This window comes from Sturnira hondurensis, unplaced genomic scaffold (assembly GCF_014824575.4).
Source record: "Sturnira hondurensis isolate 20B ecotype Veracruz unplaced genomic scaffold, ASM1482457v3 Scaffold0018525, whole genome shotgun sequence".
In the NCBI taxonomy this organism is placed as follows: domain Eukaryota; kingdom Metazoa; phylum Chordata; class Mammalia; order Chiroptera; family Phyllostomidae; genus Sturnira; species Sturnira hondurensis.
In genome coordinates this window covers 10618065-10640165 of record NW_028091156.1, presented here as the reverse complement: position 1 = coordinate 10640165, position 22101 = coordinate 10618065, and the positions used below count along the sequence as shown (strand labels likewise).

Below are 22101 nucleotides of genomic sequence, written 5' to 3'. Positions count from 1 at the left end.
TATTGTGAGGTAATCGGAATGTTTTCAAAATCACCAAAATAGAAACGCATGCTAAAACGATAAAAAAAAACCAACAACAAAAAGCAAAAAACAAACCAAAACAAACCAACAAAAAAAGAAGTGCATTGTAGTCAAACACGTCATGCATCCTTACCTTACGTCTCACTGAGGATGATGACTCTTCTGTGTGCAGTGGATGTCACTGTAAAGCACAGGCCATGGTTAAAAATAGTTGCTGTGGTCAGACATGTGAGACCACAGAGCGGAAGAAGTCTAATCTTGGGCCACACGCTTTTTTCAGAAACCGCCTAGTGCCCATTTATTTACAGCAACAAGTTGGGCCACTCACCAGCAACCGAGGCGGGATGAAATCACCTGATGTTAATACAAAATTTTGCCTATTTCAAGTGGAATGAGTATAACTGTGAAAGATTTAGCTTTTACCTGGTTGTATTCATTCATAAAATAATAACTAAATTATATATTAAACGTTGTTATTTGCGTAGCACTTTAATACATAGCATCACATACGTTTCTCGTAATATTATCTTGAGGAAGAATGGGTAATTATTTCTATTTTCCCTCTGTTAGAGGTAAGGTTAGAGAGGTTGAGGGACTCGTGTGAGGTCACACAGCTGTCGGGAGCCCAGGCCCAATCTGGTCACCTCAGCACCAAGTCTTAACATCCATCAGAAAACATGATTCAGTATTTCGTAGACTCATGTGATCGTGAAGCAGTCCTAGGTCCCAGGTCCCAGAAATTCAGTTTGGCCTTCTCATTTTATTTGTGTCGTAATGATAGTTCCTTTCTGTTAATCCTCCACAACCACATTTTGACTGTTCATATTTGTCAGAAACACTAAAATACATTTTGTAGCAAGCTTGGTCATGTGATGTGAAATACTTTGTTTTAATATACAGGGACGTTGCAATACTATATCCTGGAACTGTTACTATAAGGTCTTAAGAGAGAGTACACACTAAAGCAGTCCATCTGAAATTTGGTACGTTATAGGGTTTATAGTTCACTCGTCCCAATTTGTCTTTACTTTACTTAATATACATTCTTGGTAAACACTAACAATAGAATAGAATTTATTATGTTGGAAGGTGATCAAAAACTTGAAACTGAAATTCTTCTACAGCTTTGACACCATATAAATTATCAATCCATCTCTCTGTTTCTCTATCAATCTATCCACCCATATTTTTCTACCTATATGTGTGTTAAATTTATAGTCCAACACTTTGTCATCTATTTTATAAAACATTGCACGTAACTCCTATTTTAAAATATTTTGAATATTGAAATGTGATTTTATGTAGAAAGAAAACATTTGCAATGCTAATGCCGTGTTAATACCAACAATTGTGCTATATACTTGGAAGAATAGAAAAGGCTAAGGCATTATTTTATGTAGTACAGATTATAACTAATATAAAGCTCAGAAACAGTATACTAGTGAAAAACGAGAATATTTTTGATAAAGTAGAACTTGAAGTGGACTTTGAAGGATAGATTTGTATCTGCAGAAGAGAGGTATGGCATTCTGAAAACAGGGAGCAGAAAAGATAAAAGTCACATGGGACTCCTGGAAACAGGAAGTGATATCATATGACTGGTGGTTGCTGGGCTGGGGCTGGGGAAGATGGGGCAGTGCTGACTGTGGGTGCTTAAAATCTGCATGGAGAGTCGGTCATAGTTGTCCTCACACACACACACACACACACACACACACACACAAACTGTGTGATGTAATGGATATGTGCATTAGCTTGTGGTAATTATTTCACAGTGTGTATGTGAAATGATTTCATCTCTGTGTATCAGACATCACACTGTATACCTTAAATGTATGCAATTTTAATTGTTTAATGATATATCAGTGGAAGCTGGGGAAAGACATAGAAAACACACGGGAGTGGAATAGACACTGTTGTGGGCCCTATGATGAACAGGCCGAGTCTGTCTATGTATAGGATGGGTCGGACGGAAGAATGCCAGGAGTGCAAATCCATGAGCTCAAGTCTAAGCCAGCTCTAGAACGTGAATGAAGGTCATTGAGAAGTGAGCACATCGGTCAGTGTGTGGAACCAGGATGTTTGATTGCTGGGCGAGAGCGACGGGGTTAACTCCAATCAAGGGTCCAGAACAAGTAAGAAAGAGCTGAATTATCAGTGGAGGTGGAAGCAGCATCCACAGCCGGAAATCCAGGAAGCGGGACGTTTGTGGAGATGCAGCAGTGGGGGTCTAGTGTCAGCGCCTGGGTGCACGGGGTCGGTACACAGAGAACTGAGTCAGCACGGGGGCCTGGCGAGCAGAAGGAGAGGTGCAAGCGACTCATGTCAGAAGGGAGGTAAGCAGCAAGCCAGTTCAACTTGTCACCAGTGAGCCGACAGTGGGATTCTTCAATTCTCTGGTTTTAGGCATAGGATTGCTCGGAGCCCCAAGACAGGGTGGAACGTGTGAGTCAGGGCACGGAGGCTTCAAAGACGGGAGAGCTCCGGCGGTTAGGGGCTCAAGGTGCGGTTCTTCAGGGGACTTGAGAGCGCGTGTTAGAGAATGGGAAGTCCAGTGGGATCGGAACACCTTTGAGACTGGAAAGCAGAGCTCGGTTTGATGTGGTTGGCGTTGGGTAGCTTCTTCAGTGGGGGAGCCACCACATCAAGGCATTCTTGATGCCAACCGTTCTACCCAGAGCATGCGAGATAACTTGAAAAGGGAGATCGAACAGATGAACATAGTTTGTAGGCAGTTTCAAAAAAGTCGTGAGGATGGAGGTTTCAGTGCGGGGGAATAGGAAGTGAGTGAATAGGAAGTGAGTCAAGAGAATGTGGGTAAAAGGAAAAATGACAGGAAAGTAGAGAGGAACTCAGGGTATCATTTCTTTTTCCCCCCAAGATGAGAGACACTTGACCATTTCTATTTTCACGTGGCTCCTTGAAAGAAAACACTTTTCTGTTTTTAGGACTAAGAAGAACAACACTTTTGAGTAATTCTGGTTTTATGCTAGGAACACTTTTGATGTGAATTGGTCCTGTTTTAACATTTTGCTTTGATTATGAAAAAATTCAAAGTCAATGCTGATTCAGCCACCAGAAACTTATATAGCTTCATGGGACAGGTTTTAAACCTTATTCCTGATTCCATTTAATGGGGTTAGTCTTATTTCCCCCCCAATTCCTCCTATATTTAATCTTTCCCTCCCTCCCTCCCTTCCTTTCTTCCTTCTGTAACCCTATCACTCATTTATACTACTTTGTGGAATGAGATGGAAACACAAGTAGATTAATTATACCCTAACACCAAATATATTGCCTGACACAGGGTGAGATCTTAATTAGTATTTGCTAAGTAAATTAAGTAAATTGAGCCTAGAATCCAGATAAAAGCAGAATCCCATGGACACTTTGAAAAAGGAAATGACAAGCGTTTAGTTGTAGGTTGGAGAAAGGCCGGGAGTGTAGGAAATGTTGAATAAGTTCCAGCTCTTACCTGGAATTCTGGCGAGGAAGCCTGGAATAGAAGTGGGTATGAACAAGTAATGCTGATTGATAGAAAAATGGTTAGTGTCATTCTGAGGAAAAATCTCCAGCTGCCTTTAATATGTAAAAAGCCTCAACTTCTTGAGCATCAGATAACACTTCTTGTTTTCCTCCCTCACTCCGGGGTTTGTTTAGAAGGGGCGGGCATTCTTCCTAGACGGGTGTGAGGGTCACATCCTTGGTCTCACCTGGAGGCCTCGTCCCTAGCAGTGTGCTCACAGCTGGCCTAGACTTAGTGAGGGACCGCTTTCTCCAAAGCCATGAGTAAATTCAAATAAAGTTCTGGTTTTACGTAGTCAGCATGACCACTCCCTCATTGTTGCTCCTTTTCAGGGCGCATCTGACACTGACATTCTGGACAGTTGTGGATGGCAGATAGGGCTTCTCAGGAGCGAAATGAAAGAGTCAAGAGTAAACAGTGTTCTTAATAACATGGTAAATGAACTGAAAGTTGGCGGCAGTAAATTCAAATCTTGTGTTCAGGCTCAAACCATTGGGAGTGCTTCATTCAGATGACTTCACATGAAAATGGATAGGACCTCAGTGCGGCGTGCTTTAGAAACAACATGGGAACAAACGAGGACGACAGACACACACGGACCATGTCGACAGAGGCGAGGATGTTTCCCCGTACCCTGCCGCGTCCTTTCCTCCATCTCTGTAACGCTTTTTGTGGGGAGTTGTGAGTACCAGGCACGTTCCGGGGACAGCGGAGCCAGTGGAGCAGGCCCTGGGATCCTTTTGGTCTGTGAGGAAGAAGTGCCTGGATCAGTTTGCGGAGCTGCCAGATGGCCTTCTGTGCGGGATCTCACAGACGGGACCATTTCTCAAGGTGCCAGATTGTATGAGAGAACCTCTTAATGTATCACCAAACTCCAAGAATTTATGGTCGATATTAAAATTTTCAGCTGCAAATGTGTGTATCTATTGAAGTCACTTAAAGCTTTTTAACACATGCAGTAATTGGGCAACCACCAGTCTTGGTTACTTCCTTTTATTCCGTGACTAAGTGGTCATGGTTATAAAGTGTCGAGTGGGTGGAAGTCAAATAGAGTGAGACACAAAGACAGTGGTTGATACCCTTCAAAAGCTGATTGCCATCCTTGGGTCTTAAAATAAACTTGAGGAAGAAAATGCCTCATCCGGTCTCCTTTTTTCTTTCCAGAAGTTTCCAAACCATGGTGATTTCTTTTTTTACTTGTTTTTATTTTTTAAAAAAACTATTTAATTATTTTTCAAGTACAGTTTTCTATAACTCCCATCCCATCCCACCCCCCCATGCTCCCCCCTCTCTCCCATTTTCACCCTTCCCAGTTGTTGTCCATGTATCCTTTATATATGTTCCTCTAAATCTCTCCCCTATTTCCCCTGAAATTCCCTCCCCTCTCCCCTCTGGTCACTGTCAGCCTGTTCTCTATTTCAGTGTCTTTGGTTATATGTTGCTTGCTTGTTTGTTTTGTTGTTTAGCTTCCTGTTAAAGGTGAGATCATGTGGTATTTGTCCTTCAACACCTGGCTTATTTCACTCAGCATAATGCTTTTCAGTTCCATCCATGCTGTTGCAAAAGGTAGGAGCTCCTTCTTTCTTTCTGCTGCATAGAATTCCATTGTGTATATGTACCATAGTTTTTTGATCCATTCATTTACTGACGGGCACCCAGGTTGCTTCCAACTCTTGGCTGTTGTAAATTGTGTTGCTATGAACATGACCTCTTGCATAACCACAGGAGAAAGAGAAGAGTCATACTGTGTATTACGTCATTTAGTGATAAGTGAATGGCTGTCATCTTCGGGTGATGGCTTTCAAGCTCATGGCCAGCAGCCTCTCTGATGTCATTCTGTTTCCATCTGAATTATCTTGTGAAGCTTTTCAGGATATGGCGTTTTATATTACACGTTCATGGTATTATATATTATCCTGTATACAACACCATGTGATGTGTGCAGATGTTGAATTATAATGTCGCACACACCTGAAATTTATAGGATGTGGTAAAACCATTGGTACCTCCATCAAACAAAAAAAGAGTAAACAGAACCAGTTCCATTGTATAAAAGATGCGTTGGTGTACTTTGTTGTAGAAAAAGACCAACTTTGGTGAAGAAAAAGACCACTTCGTCATACTCTTGACTCAATTTCTGTTTGAATTTAGTTTCCCGGAGAAGCAAAGAGAACTGCTCAAGGCAGTGAGTGGCCTTTAGAGATATCTAGGTATTGCCATTTTCTTCATGATTTCTTCATGATGGGCGAGTCACCAGGGAATCTTTTGGTTCTTTTCGGGGCCACAGGGCCCTGGGCTCTCCTGCAGGCTGGTCCTGCTCACACCCCGAGGAGCTGTGCCCTGTGTCATCAGCTGCTGGGCCAGGATGCCAGGGTGATGCAGAAACAAAGTCCAGATGCTGTGCGGTCCTTCTTCCCGATCTGACGGCCTGCACTGTCCGAGAGTCTCTGCATGCCTCTTGTTTATATTTGTATTGCATTATGTAATCCCATTTAAATCTGTGTCTAGAGTTATTTTTTTGCTAAGAAACTCCTCATTACAGTGTTGCCCATCCCATGCTGGGGATTTTTTTTCCAGAGAAACTGTTGGTTTGAGTGCACCCCGAAACAAGGGCAGCCCCTCTACGCTGGGATGGGGGGGTGAGGGAGCGCTGCCTAGCAGAGCGGTTCCCCCAGCTGCCCGCTTCACTGGGGGACTGTTCTTGGACACATTTCTCACTGCTTTTCAAGGTGGGCTGGACACAGACAGGGTCAGTATCTGAGGTCAAGACTAGTTGCAAGTGCGGCTTCATCACAACGCTGTGCATCACTCTCTGTAGTTTTATTCCGGTTTGCATTAGACAGTCTGTTTTCAGAAACCTTGGGAAAATCACACTGCTCCCCGGGCTTTCTTTCCTTCTTGAGCTCTTAAGTAAAAGTGTCCCCAAAACGGAACTGTCATAGTGAGTATGATCCCGAACCCACACCACTCTTCCTCTGAGGTCTGGCGATGATGGGGCATGGGACACCCCACATCCCACCGTCCCCACTGCGTCCTGCACCCTCTCCCGACGNTGCATTAGACAGTCTGTTTTCAGAAACCTTGGGAAAATCACACTGCTCCCCGGGCTTTCTTTCCTTCTTGAGCTCTTAAGTAAAAGTGTCCCCAAAATGGAACTGTCATAGTGAGTGTGATCCCGAACCCACACCACTCTTCCTCTGAGGTCTGGTGACGATGGGGCATGGGACACCCCACATCCCACCGTCCCCACTGCGTCCTGCACCCTCTCCCGACGTCCTTTGTGGGTGTGGTTCGCCAGCAAAGACACTCTCGGACTTCTCCCTGCATCAGCAGCCAGAACACATTGGTTTTTCTGTTGGCACGAAGCACTTACTAGGTAAATAAGTAAACGTTACTAAGGAGAAAAAACAACTGTGTGTAGGTGCGTCTGCAAAACTGGATGAAATAGGGGTTTACGTCACAACAGGTCAGACCTCAGCTGAGCAGCTGACACTTGGCAGGCCGCGCTCCCTCCCCACTTTCTCCCTGCCCCACCTGCCTTCCCGCCCTCTCCCCCCTCCCCCCCCCATTTCTCGCATTCATAGCTATCACTTCCTCTGAAGGCAGTTACAGCGACGACGTTCTCCCCTTTCTTCCATAGAACATCCGTCCTCTCTGTGTTCCTTCTGACACTGAGACCCTTGCGTGCCAGTCTCCTCTGAGAAAAATGCTGACTCTGCGTCAGTGCGCTGTGATTCTCGAACATAAGAGCTGCCTAGTGAGAAGGGCACACATGTATTATACATGATGCAAGTAATGCAACTGTAAATACGGCTTTTCATAACGTGTGCTATGCAGGCGAAAGGGCACTATTCCCTGTTCTTGCAACTTCTTGAACCAAAGGGGAAAATTCTTTCCCTTTCTCCTTTCAGATGTCCATCAGGACTGTGTAGTGTTTTTCTTCCTAACCCCTGCCTTCCCTGCACAAAATATAATAGTGAACATTGCCGTTTAAGCTTATTGATAGATTCATGTAACAAACATGCCAATTTATCAGAAACAGTAGGGAATGTGGGCGCAAAAATGAGTAGGACGTTTTGCCGTCCATGACACCGCAGTCCAGTGACGATTAGTCAGATGAATGAGACCACGAGCTGCTGTGACAAGCCTGGCTTCCGGGTAGACAGAGGCCACCAAAGAGGGTCTGGGCAGTTTTTCATGGAGTGTGAGGGGGACACAGGTCCTTTTAAGGGAAGAGAACTTTCCTCGCTCGACTCGGTCCACTCAAATTCCTGGCACGCTTTTCTCCGAAGCGGTGAGCGGCCTTTGGCCCCATGCTGGCAATGAGGGTAACACCTCGCTCATCCTTGCTGGCAGAGTGTGAGACGGCGGGGAGTGTGTGGGCCATCAGTCTGTCCACTGGCTGTGCGTGGCTGTCACGTGGCGTCAGGGTAAAGTCAGGCACCTGGTGCCGGTCTGCAGAAGAGCCATTGGCTGGACACACAATAGAAGCTCTTTAACTCATTATTTGACCCAATATTCATATCGTGTTTTTGGCACTTTTTTGCTCTACCTTGGGGAGCTGTGTAAGCCATAGAGGTGTAACTTATATGTAGTTCTGTACATGGTAAGTTGTCCTGCTCTAATTAATGCATTTAGTGGAAATGAGAGCAGCCTGCAGCACTGTATTAGTGAAGGATTCCTGGGGAAGTGTATTACTGACGCATTCCTGGGGCAGTGTTGCTGATGTCTTGCTGAAATATTACCAACTTAACAGTCTACCAAATATGTCCCAGCTTCCATCAGGAAGACAGCACAGCGGTTTATAAAACTCTCAGGTCTGAGGTTGACCCCAGTGTTCTATCTACTTGTGGATTTTTGACTCTGCGAGCTTATTACTTGGGTCGCCGTGGATAAACCCTTACTCCTTTTGTACTGGGGCTTCGTGATCTCCAAATGGGACAGATACGTTATCGGCCGGACCAGGCGTTTTGGGGTTGCACACAGCAGGCCCTAGGGTGGGGCTTCATCTCTCTCCCGCAGAGCAGATGAGGGCGCCCTTAGCTAGACAGAAAGCCTTTTCTCTGTGTGGGTTCCTCCCAGGCACCAGCGGGGTGGAGTGGGCATTTAATGGGTCCTTGCTCACTGAGTGACGCTCTCGGGGGACGGTCAGGGGCCCACAGAGACTTCTGCAGATATTCTTTGGGTTCGGAGCCCGGGCTGTCATCTCAACAACGACACTCCATTTACAACACAACCCAAGACACGGATTTCGCTGCAGGGGCCCATGAATAAGGTTTTTGTCACACAATTTCCTAGAATGAATTTGACCTGCTTATTTGGATTTTTTTTTCCTGTGATGCTTACATTATAGAAGCTGGGGTATGAGTCTGTTCTGATAACTTAGAAAGAGAGTAATCTGGGTCAGGGGGTCCATGTTTGGAAGAGAGAGCCCTGTGGCCACTCAGCCCCCTCCTACGCCAGGAACCCGACCAGCCGATGCTCAGGGAGAGAGACAGAAAGCGTGGCCGCAGAGACAGGCGCTGAAGCATCAGGAGCAGGAAGTGGGGAGGGAAGAGCCTGAAATCTGACCACAGGAGGAGTCAGAGCCCGCCCTCGCCTTCCTGAGGTTTCCAGGGAGCCTGCCTGAAAGGGGAGTCAGTGTCCTGGGGTGTTTCGGTTTCCAGTTTCAGTCAAAGGGAAGCTCTGTCCTGCTGCAGGCTCCTGCAGAGTTGGAGGAGAACCAAAGGGCAGAGGAGGATTGAAGGGGGAAAATAGCTTTGGGCTTGAGCTTTTGTTTGTATCCACACACAGTATCTGTCCTGAGGCTACATATGTGTCACTGAAGACGTCAGATGATGAAGGGATGTGAAGTGTAAAAGCAGAGAGTCATTTTAGAGAAGAAGCTTAAGAATTTGGGGGACATGTTTAGAAACTCTTAAGTTAATGCCTTCCTAATCTTTTCACATCATAACACAAAAAATTTTTAAAAGGTAAAATTTGTCCATGTCACTATGGTAAATGCTTGAAGACATCCATTGTCAAGGGTGATGATGGGCCAGTTCTGGGACTTTGGCCACCTTGTGTCCAGCCCAACCAGATCCAAGGGCCGAGGAACTAAATGTTGTTGTTCACCTGAAATGAATTGATAGTAACAATAAATACAGTACTGTGTTAGCCAGAGAAAGGTTACAACAAAGAGACTCCAAGGGCAATGGTGGGGCATCTCCCTCAAGTAATAGGGTGGGTGGATGCCCCCCAGCCCCACCCCCACCTCCCAAGTCACCCAGGGACCCAGGCTCCAGGGGCAGCTCTGCCCTCCTCTGGGCCGTGGTCACTCTCTGTATACCTAGAACTGGGTGGGTGCCTGTCTGGTGGGCACCCGTCTAGACGGCAGGAAGTGTGACAGCGTGTGGAGGAATGTTTTCAAAGTAAAGTAGATTCATAAGCAATTGTTATGGAAAGCCTTGTGCTACATATGGAGGAGATTTTTAAAAATCAACCCATGGACATGTCTCATAGGAGGTAGCAGAAAAAAAATATCAGCTTAAGTTAATGACAGGACACAAGGTAAATCCCCGCAGAGTTCATGGCCTAGGGCAGGACTGGGAGAGAAAGTCTCGGGGGACTCAGAAGATGGTGAATTAAATGCAGTTTTGATTGCCCAAGAGAGCTGTGTTGGAAGAAGAGATACGAGGTTTGGAAGGAATGGTGGTTTGGGGGTAGCAAGTAGAGTGAAAAGTTATGCTCCAACTGCTCAGATCAGCATCAGTTCAACTTTAGTGCCGAAACGAGCAGTTCTCTCCCCCTTTTCTTTGCTCCTCCTTTCCATTCTTTTTCCTTCTCCTGAGAAGTCAGGGGAGCCTTCTCTGTTTAATGATTCATCTGCCACCACTGGGGTCTTTGTCAAAAGCCTAATGTGAGTATCCAGTCTTTTGAAAACGGAATTCTAGTTCTTTATTTGTACAGTTGGTTATTACTCTGTGCGCACCCTCCGCGGGGCAGCGATTTCCTAATAGTGGAAATACCTGCGGGGTGAGTCGGCAGACAACCACGTTGGTATTCTCCTCTGGGGAGCTCAAAAGATTCCTCTACCAGATAACACCCAGTGTCCCCTAGAGACAGTGAATATTTACAGATACTAAAAAAAAAAAACAACAACAACAAAAAAAAAACACAGGCTACGAAGCCAGAGAAAGCAGGTTCCCAGATGGCGAAATAATATGAAATGGGTGCCCCTTAGGGGCTTTTCGATGATGACGGAGAAACTGTCTCATTTTGGGGCGATGCCATCTCCCACACTAACGGACGTCTCCTGGTCCTGTGGAAGAGCAATTGCATTTAAAGCAGAGGGTAATGTTGCCACTAGGGGAGGCAGTCGTTTTCCTTGCTGAACCTTGGCTTGCCGTCTACCAAAGAGGGGGCATCTCACAGCGCTACTGGAGTCAGGGGAGTGATGCCTGTTCGGGTAGCGACTCCTGGGAGAAGCCCTGTCTCCTCATCTTGTCTGTGCACACCGCTCTGTAAATAGATGGAACTGTGACCAGATGGAGGGCAGAGCACGTGCCTGGCAGGTCACCAGACCCAGGACCCTGTGTGCAGCATGGCCTTGGCAAGTATCTGTCGTAAGCAGTGAACAGGTGTTCCCTGTGAGGGTTTGGCCTTATTTCACTGTAACTTACTCTGTTACGTAATATGCTAATTTTATAACCAGCTACAATCTCATCTTGGAAAGTGGATGGATTGCAAATCTTCAACAGGTACCAGGTGTCGCAACAGGGTCTCTGATGAGTTTGGCAGGAGTCTTGGAGGTGGATGACCCTTCATAGATGACCCACCTGAATGGAGTAGGAAGGCCAGGACTGGAGGCCCTGCACTGACCAGTTAGTGACTACAGGCTGTTTCTGGGGCGAATCAGCCAACCCGTTTCACTCTGTCCCAATGTTCTGTTCTCTGACCTTGCTGTATCAGCAGTGACATCTTGGCCTCTACTTCAGTTTTTTCATTTCTCAAATGCTTACAACCTGTGTGGGGAAGGAAGACATTATTTCCCTTCAAGAGCCCCGTTCAAGACTTCTTGGAAGTACGAGGCTCCTATGAATGTCGGCTGCCAGGCGTGGGGACCTGGACGGAAGCCCTCCTCCTCGCTTCCAGGTGGTCTTCTTGCAGCTCAGTGTGCCCTGGCTTGTCCGTGCCCCAAGAGTGAGTCACCATCCTGAGCAATCCACTGTCCCTGCGTGTCCTCAGAGGTTCACAGAACGTTCAGGCAGTTTGTGCGTTCAGGCTTCATCACTCTTTTATTGCTCTCCCTTTTGGACCAACGTCAGGGGCAGTAAGAGTGTCAGGCACCTGCAGTGCATAAAGTAGCTTGCTCCATCCAGCTCTGTGCTGCTCTTCTGAGGCCAGCTTGCACATCACAGGCCCCTCTTCTTTCAGGATGAACTATTTCATGAGTAGGTCTTTGGCCCCAGCACGTTCAGCCCCCTAGCTTCCCTGGAGTGTACTGAATGCACTCTTCCGGTCTGAATCCCACCTTAGCTTCAGACGTGCTTCCCAGACCCCACACTGTGTGTGTTTGCAGTCCTGACATTTCCTTCATGGTTGGCCAAGTCAAACCTCAAAGTATTTATAGCAGTATGGTCTGCAGGCCTAAGCGGAGTCTGAGCAGCTGAGTGGAAAATGCGTGGCAAACTTGTTTTCACTTTGTGTTTTTATCAGTTGCAGAATTTTCCATCACATATTCTTTTCCTGCTCCCCAGCCCTCACCTCCCTCTTCTGTGTTGTTTTTGGCATTTTCCTTTTGTAAGTTACATCTGAAATAAGCTCTTCACATATTGTTCTCGTCCATAGCTTACATCCTCTTTTCCAGGCAGCTCTATCTCAAAGAACATCACAGGGTCAGGGAGATAACCTTGGCCTAATGTGGGAATGAAAGAACACGATGCCGTGACGGAGAAGTTGCCCTAGTCCTTTCCAGGCTGGCTCCATATATGTCTTCAGGGATGAAATAAGGAATTGCTTCTTTTTTCAAGGAAGCTGGAATACACGTCAGTATCTTTGCATTCATCAGGAGAGAACTCCCTAGTTACTGCAACACAGGATTCCCAGATCTCAGCCGCGTTTACTTTCCACTCACAGCACTGCCTGTTTGGGTTGCAGGGCTCTCCTGAGTATGGTAATGTGTTCTTCCTGCAGCATTGCCATGCTGGCGTCCTTTGCTTTGAGCAGCGTGCAGTTATTAGCGTGTGTTTCTTTGCTGTTATCAGCTCTGGGACGGGGCCTGTCCTTGGAGCTCAAGGAAAGGGGCTACGGAGAAGTAAGTCCCCATCAGTGCCTACTGCAGAGAAACATTCCTTGGAGGCTCTGTGTTTCTCCCCACCCCCGCCCAGAGGGCTGAGGAATGCAGGCTCCCTGCATCTAGAGAGAAGCCCCCAGTCGGTGAGCCCTGGGCCCCTAAAATGGGCAAAGAAATCACTATCAGAATTAGTAGGACAGACTTATTCCAGCTTTTCTTTTCTTTGAGCCCAGTCATGTCAGAATTTATGTGTATTTGTGAGTTACAGAGCTTGCAGTTAGTCCACTGACACAGTAATGCAAACATCACCTGGTTACTTTGAATTCAGTGCACATTTTATTGTGCCACGTTCATGTCTCTGAAGCCACACCCACCCCCTGTCCCCAGGAGGGAATTACTATGTTCTCCTCTGCACTCTCAGAGCTCCACATTCCTGATGGTGGCATGCAGGCTGGCATGGACCCCATGACTGCCATGGGAACAGGAGGAGGAGGACAAACCAGTCTCCCTCATGGTTCCCTGCTTACTCCGAACTTGCAGAGGGAGCTGAGAGCAACCCCCTGAGTCTGTGGTGATGGAGACCCAGGGAACCTGCTATCGGAAGGTCAGGTGCTGTGACTCGATGCCCAGAGAAACTGCACAAGGTGCCCAGCACTGGAGGCCTTTGGAAAGTGGGTTCCGCATAACCTCTCCCATTTACAGGGAAGAAGGGCCACCAGTCCCATTGGCTTTGCACCAGGGACCTGGAGAGAGCCGCCTGGGAGGTCACCTGTTAGACAATCTTATTTGTCCCTGCACTTCTCTTACGATGCTTGGTAGAATTCACGGCCCTTCTATTTGCTCCTTTCTTTCTGCGATCACTGCGAGTGTCCCAGTCATTGAGGGCTGTATTTTTCTTGTGTGTCTGTAGCACCTGACATGGCTCGTGGCACATAGCGGGTGTCAGTGTTGGTGAATGTATTAAGGGGACAGTGATCTAGACACTTTTCTAGGAGTATTTGGTTGAGCTTAGATTTGTGAAGATGAGGTAAGAAGCCTCTGAGCTTCCCCGTCTACAGCGGCACTTTACATCCATAGATGGTATTGGATTAAATCATTCTAGTCAAAATTATGTCTGAAAATGTGACAGTATGTTTTGTGCTTATTGATAGGAAAACATGTTCTGCCTATGACTTGACCACAGCAGGTCATCTGTAAATACAGAATTAACTGACACATTTAAGAAAAAAAGCTCTAGACTAGGGATGCAATTGGATTTTATAGTTAATTCAAATGCAGAGTTTCAATGCAGAGTGTAAAGGACAGGGCTAGTGGAAAACAGTTGGTTATCCATTGAAACCATACCCACCACATTGTTCACTAGACTTGGTTAGAATTTTCTCTGGGTTTGACTAGAATGGCAACAGAGAGTTTGGGGGAGGTAGGAGAATACTCAAACCCATGGTATTCCTGTTTTTTTTTCTCTATGCAGAAATAAAAGATAAACATAACTTCACCTGTTTTACAGAGTTAAGAATGATTGAGCTAGAGAATGTGTCAAGGGAGTGACAGGCTAACTCCAGGTCTCCAGTCCTCTTTTATTCTCTGTGGACAAGAAGTGAACACTAGAACATTCTAGAACATTCCACCGGTCACATAGACCCACCACGGTCAATGGAATGGCCCCTTCTTCCATAGAAGGATGCGTAATTCCTTCCCCACCTACCTATGCATTCATGCCAGTCATCTCTCGTCAGGTGTCAGGTGGGCATCAGATGTCACAGGACCCCAAGGTGGCACCAGAGTCTGTCCTGCAGCCACAGTGCCTCTCTCCTGGGCTGAATCCTGGACTTCAGTTTAGTCTGCTGTCTTCAAAAGGTATACAGACCCATCCACAGGAGAGTGTACATTTTGACATGGACTTATTTGTAGGAAAGTTTCATTTAGGTCTGTCATGGAGAGAGACACACAGCTTCGCCATTAGGACGATGCATTTTTAGCTTTTAAGATACTGGTCCCAGCAGAGAGGGTGGACCTGTTTCTGTGGCAGGCAGGTGTTTTTTGTGTTCTCGGAGTGGTTTTGTGCTTGTCTCGGGTCTGCGTCTATGTCTCAGTGCAATTATTTATATTCATGGTAGTTTAGTCCACTGTTTACTCTGTTCCTTTATATATTTCAGAATTTCTTATTTTCAACAGTAAATCATCAAGGATTCCTACTAAGATAATACAGCCTGTGTTTTCACCCAGAAACAAAGACACGGTAACTTTAGTTTGTTCCGTGTGGGCTGAGTGGTCAATGTGCGCTTCTTATTGGACATCATGAGAAGGCATATTTCTGCCTTCTTAGACTCCCAGTTTTTTGTGATACACATAGTAGAACTAATGTAAAGTTAAGTCTGAGAAAAGTAAAATGGTTTTTATTTTTTAATGTTTTCGATCGTCCATATCGTCAATGGCCAGCGCTTTGGCCCGGCAGCAGAACACAGCCCGTGAATGAGGATTCAGCTGGAGCAGGTGCATCGAAATTCTTTAAACAGCAGATGTCCCAAGAGCTACTCACATTTCTTACAAAAATATTTGCACCATAACAAATAATGCCAATGAAAGGAAAGCGGTCTTTTGAAGCATCGTTGTATACTATCTCGAATCTAGGGGGTTGGGATGACCTTTTTCTGTTGGGAAATGAAGAGGTGCATCGTAAATGTTTGTTTTGACCACCTGTCCAAAAACTGGATGGCTCTTGAACATGGCGTCTTATCAAGACCAAGACCAGAGCGTTCATGCTGTGACCGGTGTGTGTGCTGGACTTCTCACGCTGCACCATCCGGAGGGCCTGGACTGTGCAATATGACCTTGGCACTGGAAACAGGGGCAGAGTGCCTTGTGTTTGTGTACACTCAGCTCACTGCTAGTGGACACCGACGATGGTGACGTCTGGTGCCAGGGATTAGAAAGCCTTCGTGAAAGAATTACTTGTCCAAGGTCTTGAATAACTGGACTTTGGAAACTGGAAAGAGGTAGAAAAAAGGATTTTAGGTAGAGATTAACCGAAGGCCTGGAAATTGTGAAGATCAGGGCTCATTCCAGAGAAAGTAATTAATCCAGCGTGACATCAAGTAGGAAGGACACCCAGAGGGGAGTAATGGAACTCATACCCTGAAGGTCTCTCTGGGAGCATTTCAAGTTCCAGAAAGAGAAATTTGTGTGTCATGGGAAGTGATACGTGATTGAGAGGTGAGGGATGGAAGAGAAGAGTCTGGAGAGAGGGAAAACACCTCCCAAGAGTTACTAAGCCCTGAGGGCCTCTGTTGGCGGGGTGAGGGGTGGGGTGGGGGGTAATAGGCAAAGAAGGACGTGGTGTGTCAGCTAACCACACTGACTGCAGAAGGGGGTTTGGACGGCATGAGTGTGGGGGAGGGCACTGCTTGATGGTGATGACAATTGTGATGAGGAGACTGGACTCCTTCCCTGAGCTTCTGTTACAGTATGACCTGCTGAGCCCTGGGATAAAGCTTAAAGTGGAGCTGACTGGGGTTCTGTGCCATGAAAGCTCAAGAACAACACGGCTTAAACCGTGCCTACACGCCACCCCCTTCCCTTGCTGTAGGCCGGCTGACCGAACTAGCCTGTACCGAGGGCACCCAGGGCATTCCATGTGGTGTGTGGGTGGCTGGCTGGTGACTCCGTCCTGGCTCCCAGGGCCTCTGGGTTATGCATCGTCACGATTGTTTTTCTGCTGTCTTTAGTGGCCCCCACAGACGGGTCCTGTTCTTCCCCTTAGGTGGCCCTAGGACCGTTTCAGACTTGAGTGATTTAGGAACTGCTTCTGGTCAGTGGGGGGCAGTGTCACGTCGTGCAAGGAGCATAGATTGTCATCCCAGACTTACATGCAGCCCATCCCTGGCATCTTCAGAACCACCCGGAGTTTTCCTTACAAATACAGGTGTTTCCCCTCATCTCTGGAAGACTCTGGCTTCGTCAGTCTGGGATGGGGCCCTGGAAGGGGGTTCTGTTCTGTTCACATTCTAGGTAATTTTGAAGTTTACCTCAATGTGGGAAGTAGGGATTCAGTCTTCCTCAGTCTCAGCTTTCACAGGGTTGCTGTGAACTTTAAATGAGCACATACGCCTGGGTTTTATAAACTTTATGGTGGTTTCAACCACCATAAATATCTGTTGTTAATTAGGTTATTTTTTGAAATAACTTTTTGTTCCTTTCTTAAAGGTTTCAACTTCTCATCAGTTTGGAGCCTGATTATATGAGAGCATATTATATTTGTTTGATTTTGTGCATTCTACTAACAAAGGCAAAAGACAATGCTAATGAATTCTGTCTGCTGTGTGAATACACACAACACATGAAATACAGGGTTGATTGGATGATAGTTTTATTCTAGTTTTTTAACAACTAATGTTTAATTGCAAGTTTAAAATAGCTATGTGCATATTAAAATATGTTAGTAGTTTGTCCTCTTAGTAGTCTAATATGCCCATAAATTCTTACTTTTCCTGAACACATGATAAGTAAACTCTTCAGGTTATACAAAGGTAAACTGACCCAATGAAATGTGTCACACTCCTAATTGCCATCACACACATTTTCAGGGACCATTTGAGTTGTCTCATTTTAGAAAAATGAACCTGAGGGTAGTTTTAGATGTTGAAGAAATGATAGGAAATAGAAGACCCTTGCTTGAATTTTTGTTAAGTCAAAGGAGTAAATGCCAGTTTTAAAATATATCAAGGAAAATTAAACAGAAACTGATTCTATATATTTGAATACAAAAACTTATATTTATTATTGGCACTTGATAATTTAATTTAATTTACAGGTATATTCTGACTTCCCAGTTTTAAGAGCAGTAGCTTAAGTTAATTAAATACATAATTCTTTTGTTCATCTTTTTCAAACCAAAGCACTCAAACAAACAAAACAACATCAAGAACACTTTGTATCAATAATAGCAATGGCAATTTTGAAAAAAAAAAAAACTTGTGAAATAGTCATCCAAGTTGAAGAAATTTCAGCAGCTCAAGACAGTTTCTATATAATAATATGCAGCATAAACATCAGTGGGCCTTGAAGCTTATAGGATGTATTAGTCAGTTCCAAACCTCTATTCACAGTGTCTGTGTGCCCAGGCCTCACCAGTCCTGATGGGTTTTCTAGTTCCTAGGTGCACCGAATTTTACAGTGCCTCCACAGTGCCGGAGGCTCTCCTTCCTTCCACCATGTCCTAACTTTCTCCTCGAGTTTCCTCAACCCCGTGCCTGGATAACTTCCATGTCAATCCACTGTGAGTCCTTTGTTCTTTCCCTGGGCCGGTCTAGTTACCCAGAAAGGCCAAGTCGCTCACCCAGGGAGCCATCTGGGAACTCCTTCTGAACTTGATGCCATCTGTGATTCCCTCCCACCAGGAAATGGTCACTTTAGACTGTTCGCCTGAAGGTCATTCAGAAGATTTAAGTATATATTTGATTTGAGGAACCTGGGATAGGAGTCCTTTTCCATAAGAGTATATACAATTTTTTGGGCTTCATCAAAACACGTGAGGGTTGGAGCTTTAATCTTCTTGGCTGTAGATTCTCGAGTGCGAAAGTCAATATTGATCTGAAAAGGAAATCCTTGTTAGTTAATATGCACTTCCGACTTATTGCGTATTTTGACATTACTGTGGTTTTTTTTTAAGCACCTGAAGATAGTGCCTTTAAGCTCTCACTTAAATCGGTTGTCTCTTGAAAGCCTATTCTAAACCAGACCTTTGCTAAGTGTGAAGAACTGTAAATGAAATGTTGCAAGAAAGTCTTTGTGCTAAAGTACCTCATGGTATGGTCAGGTGGTGCAAAAGAGGCACCCATGAAAAATTTAAATACCCAGGCAAGGCGACACACGCATCAGTAAAAGGGGACGTGGACATTTAAGGTTCATAGGAAGAGACGGTGCTTTGTCCGGCTCTATTTGCTTGCACCAAAAATATTGAGCTGGAAGGTGGACACCACTTCTAACTGGAAATATTTTTGCTGCTGCCTCATATGTATCACACTCATTTTTTTTTAATCCTCATCCAAGATGAGCTAGCTCATGAAGGACTTCCTGGTATGCAGTTCTGACCCCCAACCCAGGACTCTCTACTCGGCCCCGGCCCCAGCACATTAGCTAGTCCGGCAAAATCTGTTTTTCATTCAGTCTGGTCACTGAGACAGAAAGTTAGACCAGCACTGCACTGAACTAGGGGATACACCCAAACATTCAGCAATGCAGTCTTGACACTCAGGAAGGACTTCACCTTGCCGTGTGTGCACCTGGACTAGTGGTAATGGACGTGATACTCACTTGCTTAGCAGCGTCCGAATGCACAAATGCTTTGTATATTTTCTCTGCTTTGCAGTGCAGAAGGTCAGACTCTGTTTTCTTATAGTCTTCACAAGCCATCCAGAACTCAATATTCTCCTCACTGAACTCAGACTTTAGGAAACTTCCAAACACATCTTGACCAGCTAAAAAATAAAAAGAGTGAGGGGGGTGAAATACTTAAATTAATTGAGCCAATAAGTGAATAACTCGAAGAAGACATTTGCAAGAAAATACTATTGCCTTCCCTACGTACAAAGGTGAGAAAGGGCTTTTGTGAAGTAGCTGTGTCATGCTTTGTAGAGGTGGAAAAGCCTTAGAGACTCCTTCACTTTTAGTTTATCTGGGGCCAGACACCATCGTCTACAGTCCCTTTATCTGCTTAGTAGTTGAAAATTCTGCCTTACTGGTTACAGAGCAGTCTCTTCTCTTATAGAATACCTTAGGGAAGCAAACATTGACAAAGGACGTTAGCACCATGTTAAGCACTAACAAATATAATTTCTCCAACCAATGTAATATCAATCAGAAAATGTGAGGCCTATGTATTATTAGCTCTGTGTGATGTACTGATTGTACTTGCCAGTGTTACTAAGACTTTCAAAAGGGCCGTTTCTATGTCATTTATTTGTTTATAAACTGCTTTCGTGGCAAGTCTCCTTAAGGTGCTGTGGGGTAAAGAGGGGGCTCACACTCTGAGACAAACATTTCGTCTGCAACTCTCGACAAGTCCTGATCCCATAGAATTGCAGGGGCCTCCGGGAGGGTAGGGCGAGCTGATTAAGTTCTTTACCGTCCCTCATCAGAAATGCACCACGAGGCTCTGTGTCTAGAAATCTTTGTTATTGCATCTTTGGTGTTTCACCTGTCATGTTATATGTAATGCAATTACATACCACACGTCTCAACTGCCCTCGGGGCCCTGTGTGTGGGTGTTTGAGGCCTTGGCTGTGCTCAGATGCCTGTCACATGCCAGCAGGCTGAATGGGTGAGTCAGTGTTGCTTGAATGAAAAAACAACAAACTGACTAAATGACTCCTACTCACAAAAATGCATCCTTTAGGTAGCTTTCAGTACAGCTGTTCACATGTGGAGAGGTTTGGTTTACTCTGAAAGACTTTAGACCTCAGAACCTCAGCATCCTTCTACATTTTGCTCCTGTAACGCTCCATCCCTGAGAACATCTCATTGTCTTGGCGACTTTGTCTGTGACAGGGTTGAGTGCCAAGTGGTCACTACATGACAGTGAGGCACCATATGCTGAAACTGTCAGTGGCTGCAGCAGAAATGGAATACAGCTTTTCACACCCTCCTCCCCAGATTCCTGTGTCTCAGGAGAGCCGTTCAGTCTGGTTGTGTGCTCAGCTAAACCCAGACACGGTCAGCAGTCAGTTTCTACTCACTTCGGGTGGCGAGGAGTTTTTCCAGAGATTGAGACCACTGCATCACTTCGTCAGCGGAGAGTCTGCAGGGGAAGAGATGTAAATGAATTAGTAAAACATGTATTTTTATAAGCATGAGTGAACTCAGGATGCCTGCTGTGTCCCGATAATTTCACAAACTGAGACTCTATCCTAGTAAACTTTATTAAAATTTATAAGAAAACAAAATTCCCCATAGAAGTACTGCTGAAATAACATTTCCTATAGAATTGCCATATGACAGTATCTTCCAATAAAATGTGAAAAAAGCTAAGGACGGATGCTCCAGCAGTATAATAAATGGCAAATATGTGCACCCGCATGGTTGCGTTTAATCTACATCGGTGCTAATGTGCTCATCTCCTTAGGCTTCTCACATAAAATAAATGATTCCACTACGCACAGTGTGGAGCACTTGGTGGAATACAGAGGGAATGCTTAGATCACTCTTCTCATGACAGCTCAATGTTTAGTGTACGTACATGTCCTTGGACTTGGAAGTCTTCATTCCAGACTCCAGGTGCGGGATCATAGACCTCAGGTACGCTTTCACATCCATTCCGCTGCAAAAGACACAACAGTGAGTATCCCTTCTTCCTCAGTAGAATGTATGTCATTGATGAAAATGAAATAAAGTAAAATAAAATAAAATAAAATAAAGAACAGTCTGAAATAAACTCCCAAGGCACAAGGCAATAATAAAACTAGCTGATGCAACATATTCTATTAAGATTGAGCCAGTTTAAGTCTGGAAAACACCCACTTAATTTACTGCTCAATCATGATTAATTTTTTAACAATGCAACAATATATGTAGGACTCCCAACAGATCATTGTTCCGATCTAGAGCCACTAAGTGCTTGTGTCTTGTCCCATCTCCTCTCCCTCCCTCGGCTATGAAAGACAGTCTCAGTCCACATTCACCCAGGGAGACACGAAAGGAACTTACAAGGTCTTTGGCCTCCTTTTTTGCATTTTATCATCAAGAAGCGAATGGTCAGTTCCTTTCAGTTCCTTGGGAGTAGCAGAGAAGAACATTCCTGGCATTTTGTCTGACCTTGGCCTGGAGACGGCTGCTGCTCGCTCGGGCCTCGCAGAGCGAATGTCTGCTAGGCACCGTGTCCGGTGCTTTATATGGTGACGGCGAACAGGCTCGTGCTGTGCAGTGAGACTGTTTGTCAAGTGATGTTGCCACAGACACTGGAAGTTCCCCTTTCGCGCCTGGTTGTGACGTGTTATCTTGAAAAAAAAAAAAGCACACAGTGATGTTTTGTGGTTGAAACTTAACCAAGTGAGACTAGGTGGCTTGATTAGAAAGAAAAACACACAGAGACGGCGCATTTAAAGCATTAGCAGCATCCGTGTTTGGTTCTATGGGACACCGGTGTCTCATAAAAACTGCACAGTTCAGTAGAATTCTCATTTGGCACATGTATTGTATCACAGAGACACTCAATGGTGGGGATGTATTCCCCTGATGCTCTGGCTAGTTCTTGACTATGAAACTCATCCGATCACAGTAGTTTAAA

General features: G+C 45.2%; 1 protein-coding gene across 1 annotated transcript; it reads right to left on the bottom strand.

The window, feature by feature from the left end:
• Window positions 1–17579: 17579 nt before the first annotated feature.
• Window positions 17580–21740, bottom strand: RGS1 (regulator of G protein signaling 1). Its single transcript, XM_037069480.1, has 5 exons — window positions 21522–21740; window positions 21055–21135; window positions 20555–20616; window positions 19134–19297; window positions 17580–18410 (listed from the first exon to the last, which is right to left on the bottom strand). Exons 1-5 carry the CDS (start codon window positions 21617–21619, stop codon window positions 18225–18227), a joined length of 591 nt encoding a protein of 196 aa, XP_036925375.1. The 5' UTR covers window positions 21620–21740; the 3' UTR covers window positions 17580–18224.
• Between the last annotated feature and the right edge of the window lie 361 nt (window positions 21741–22101).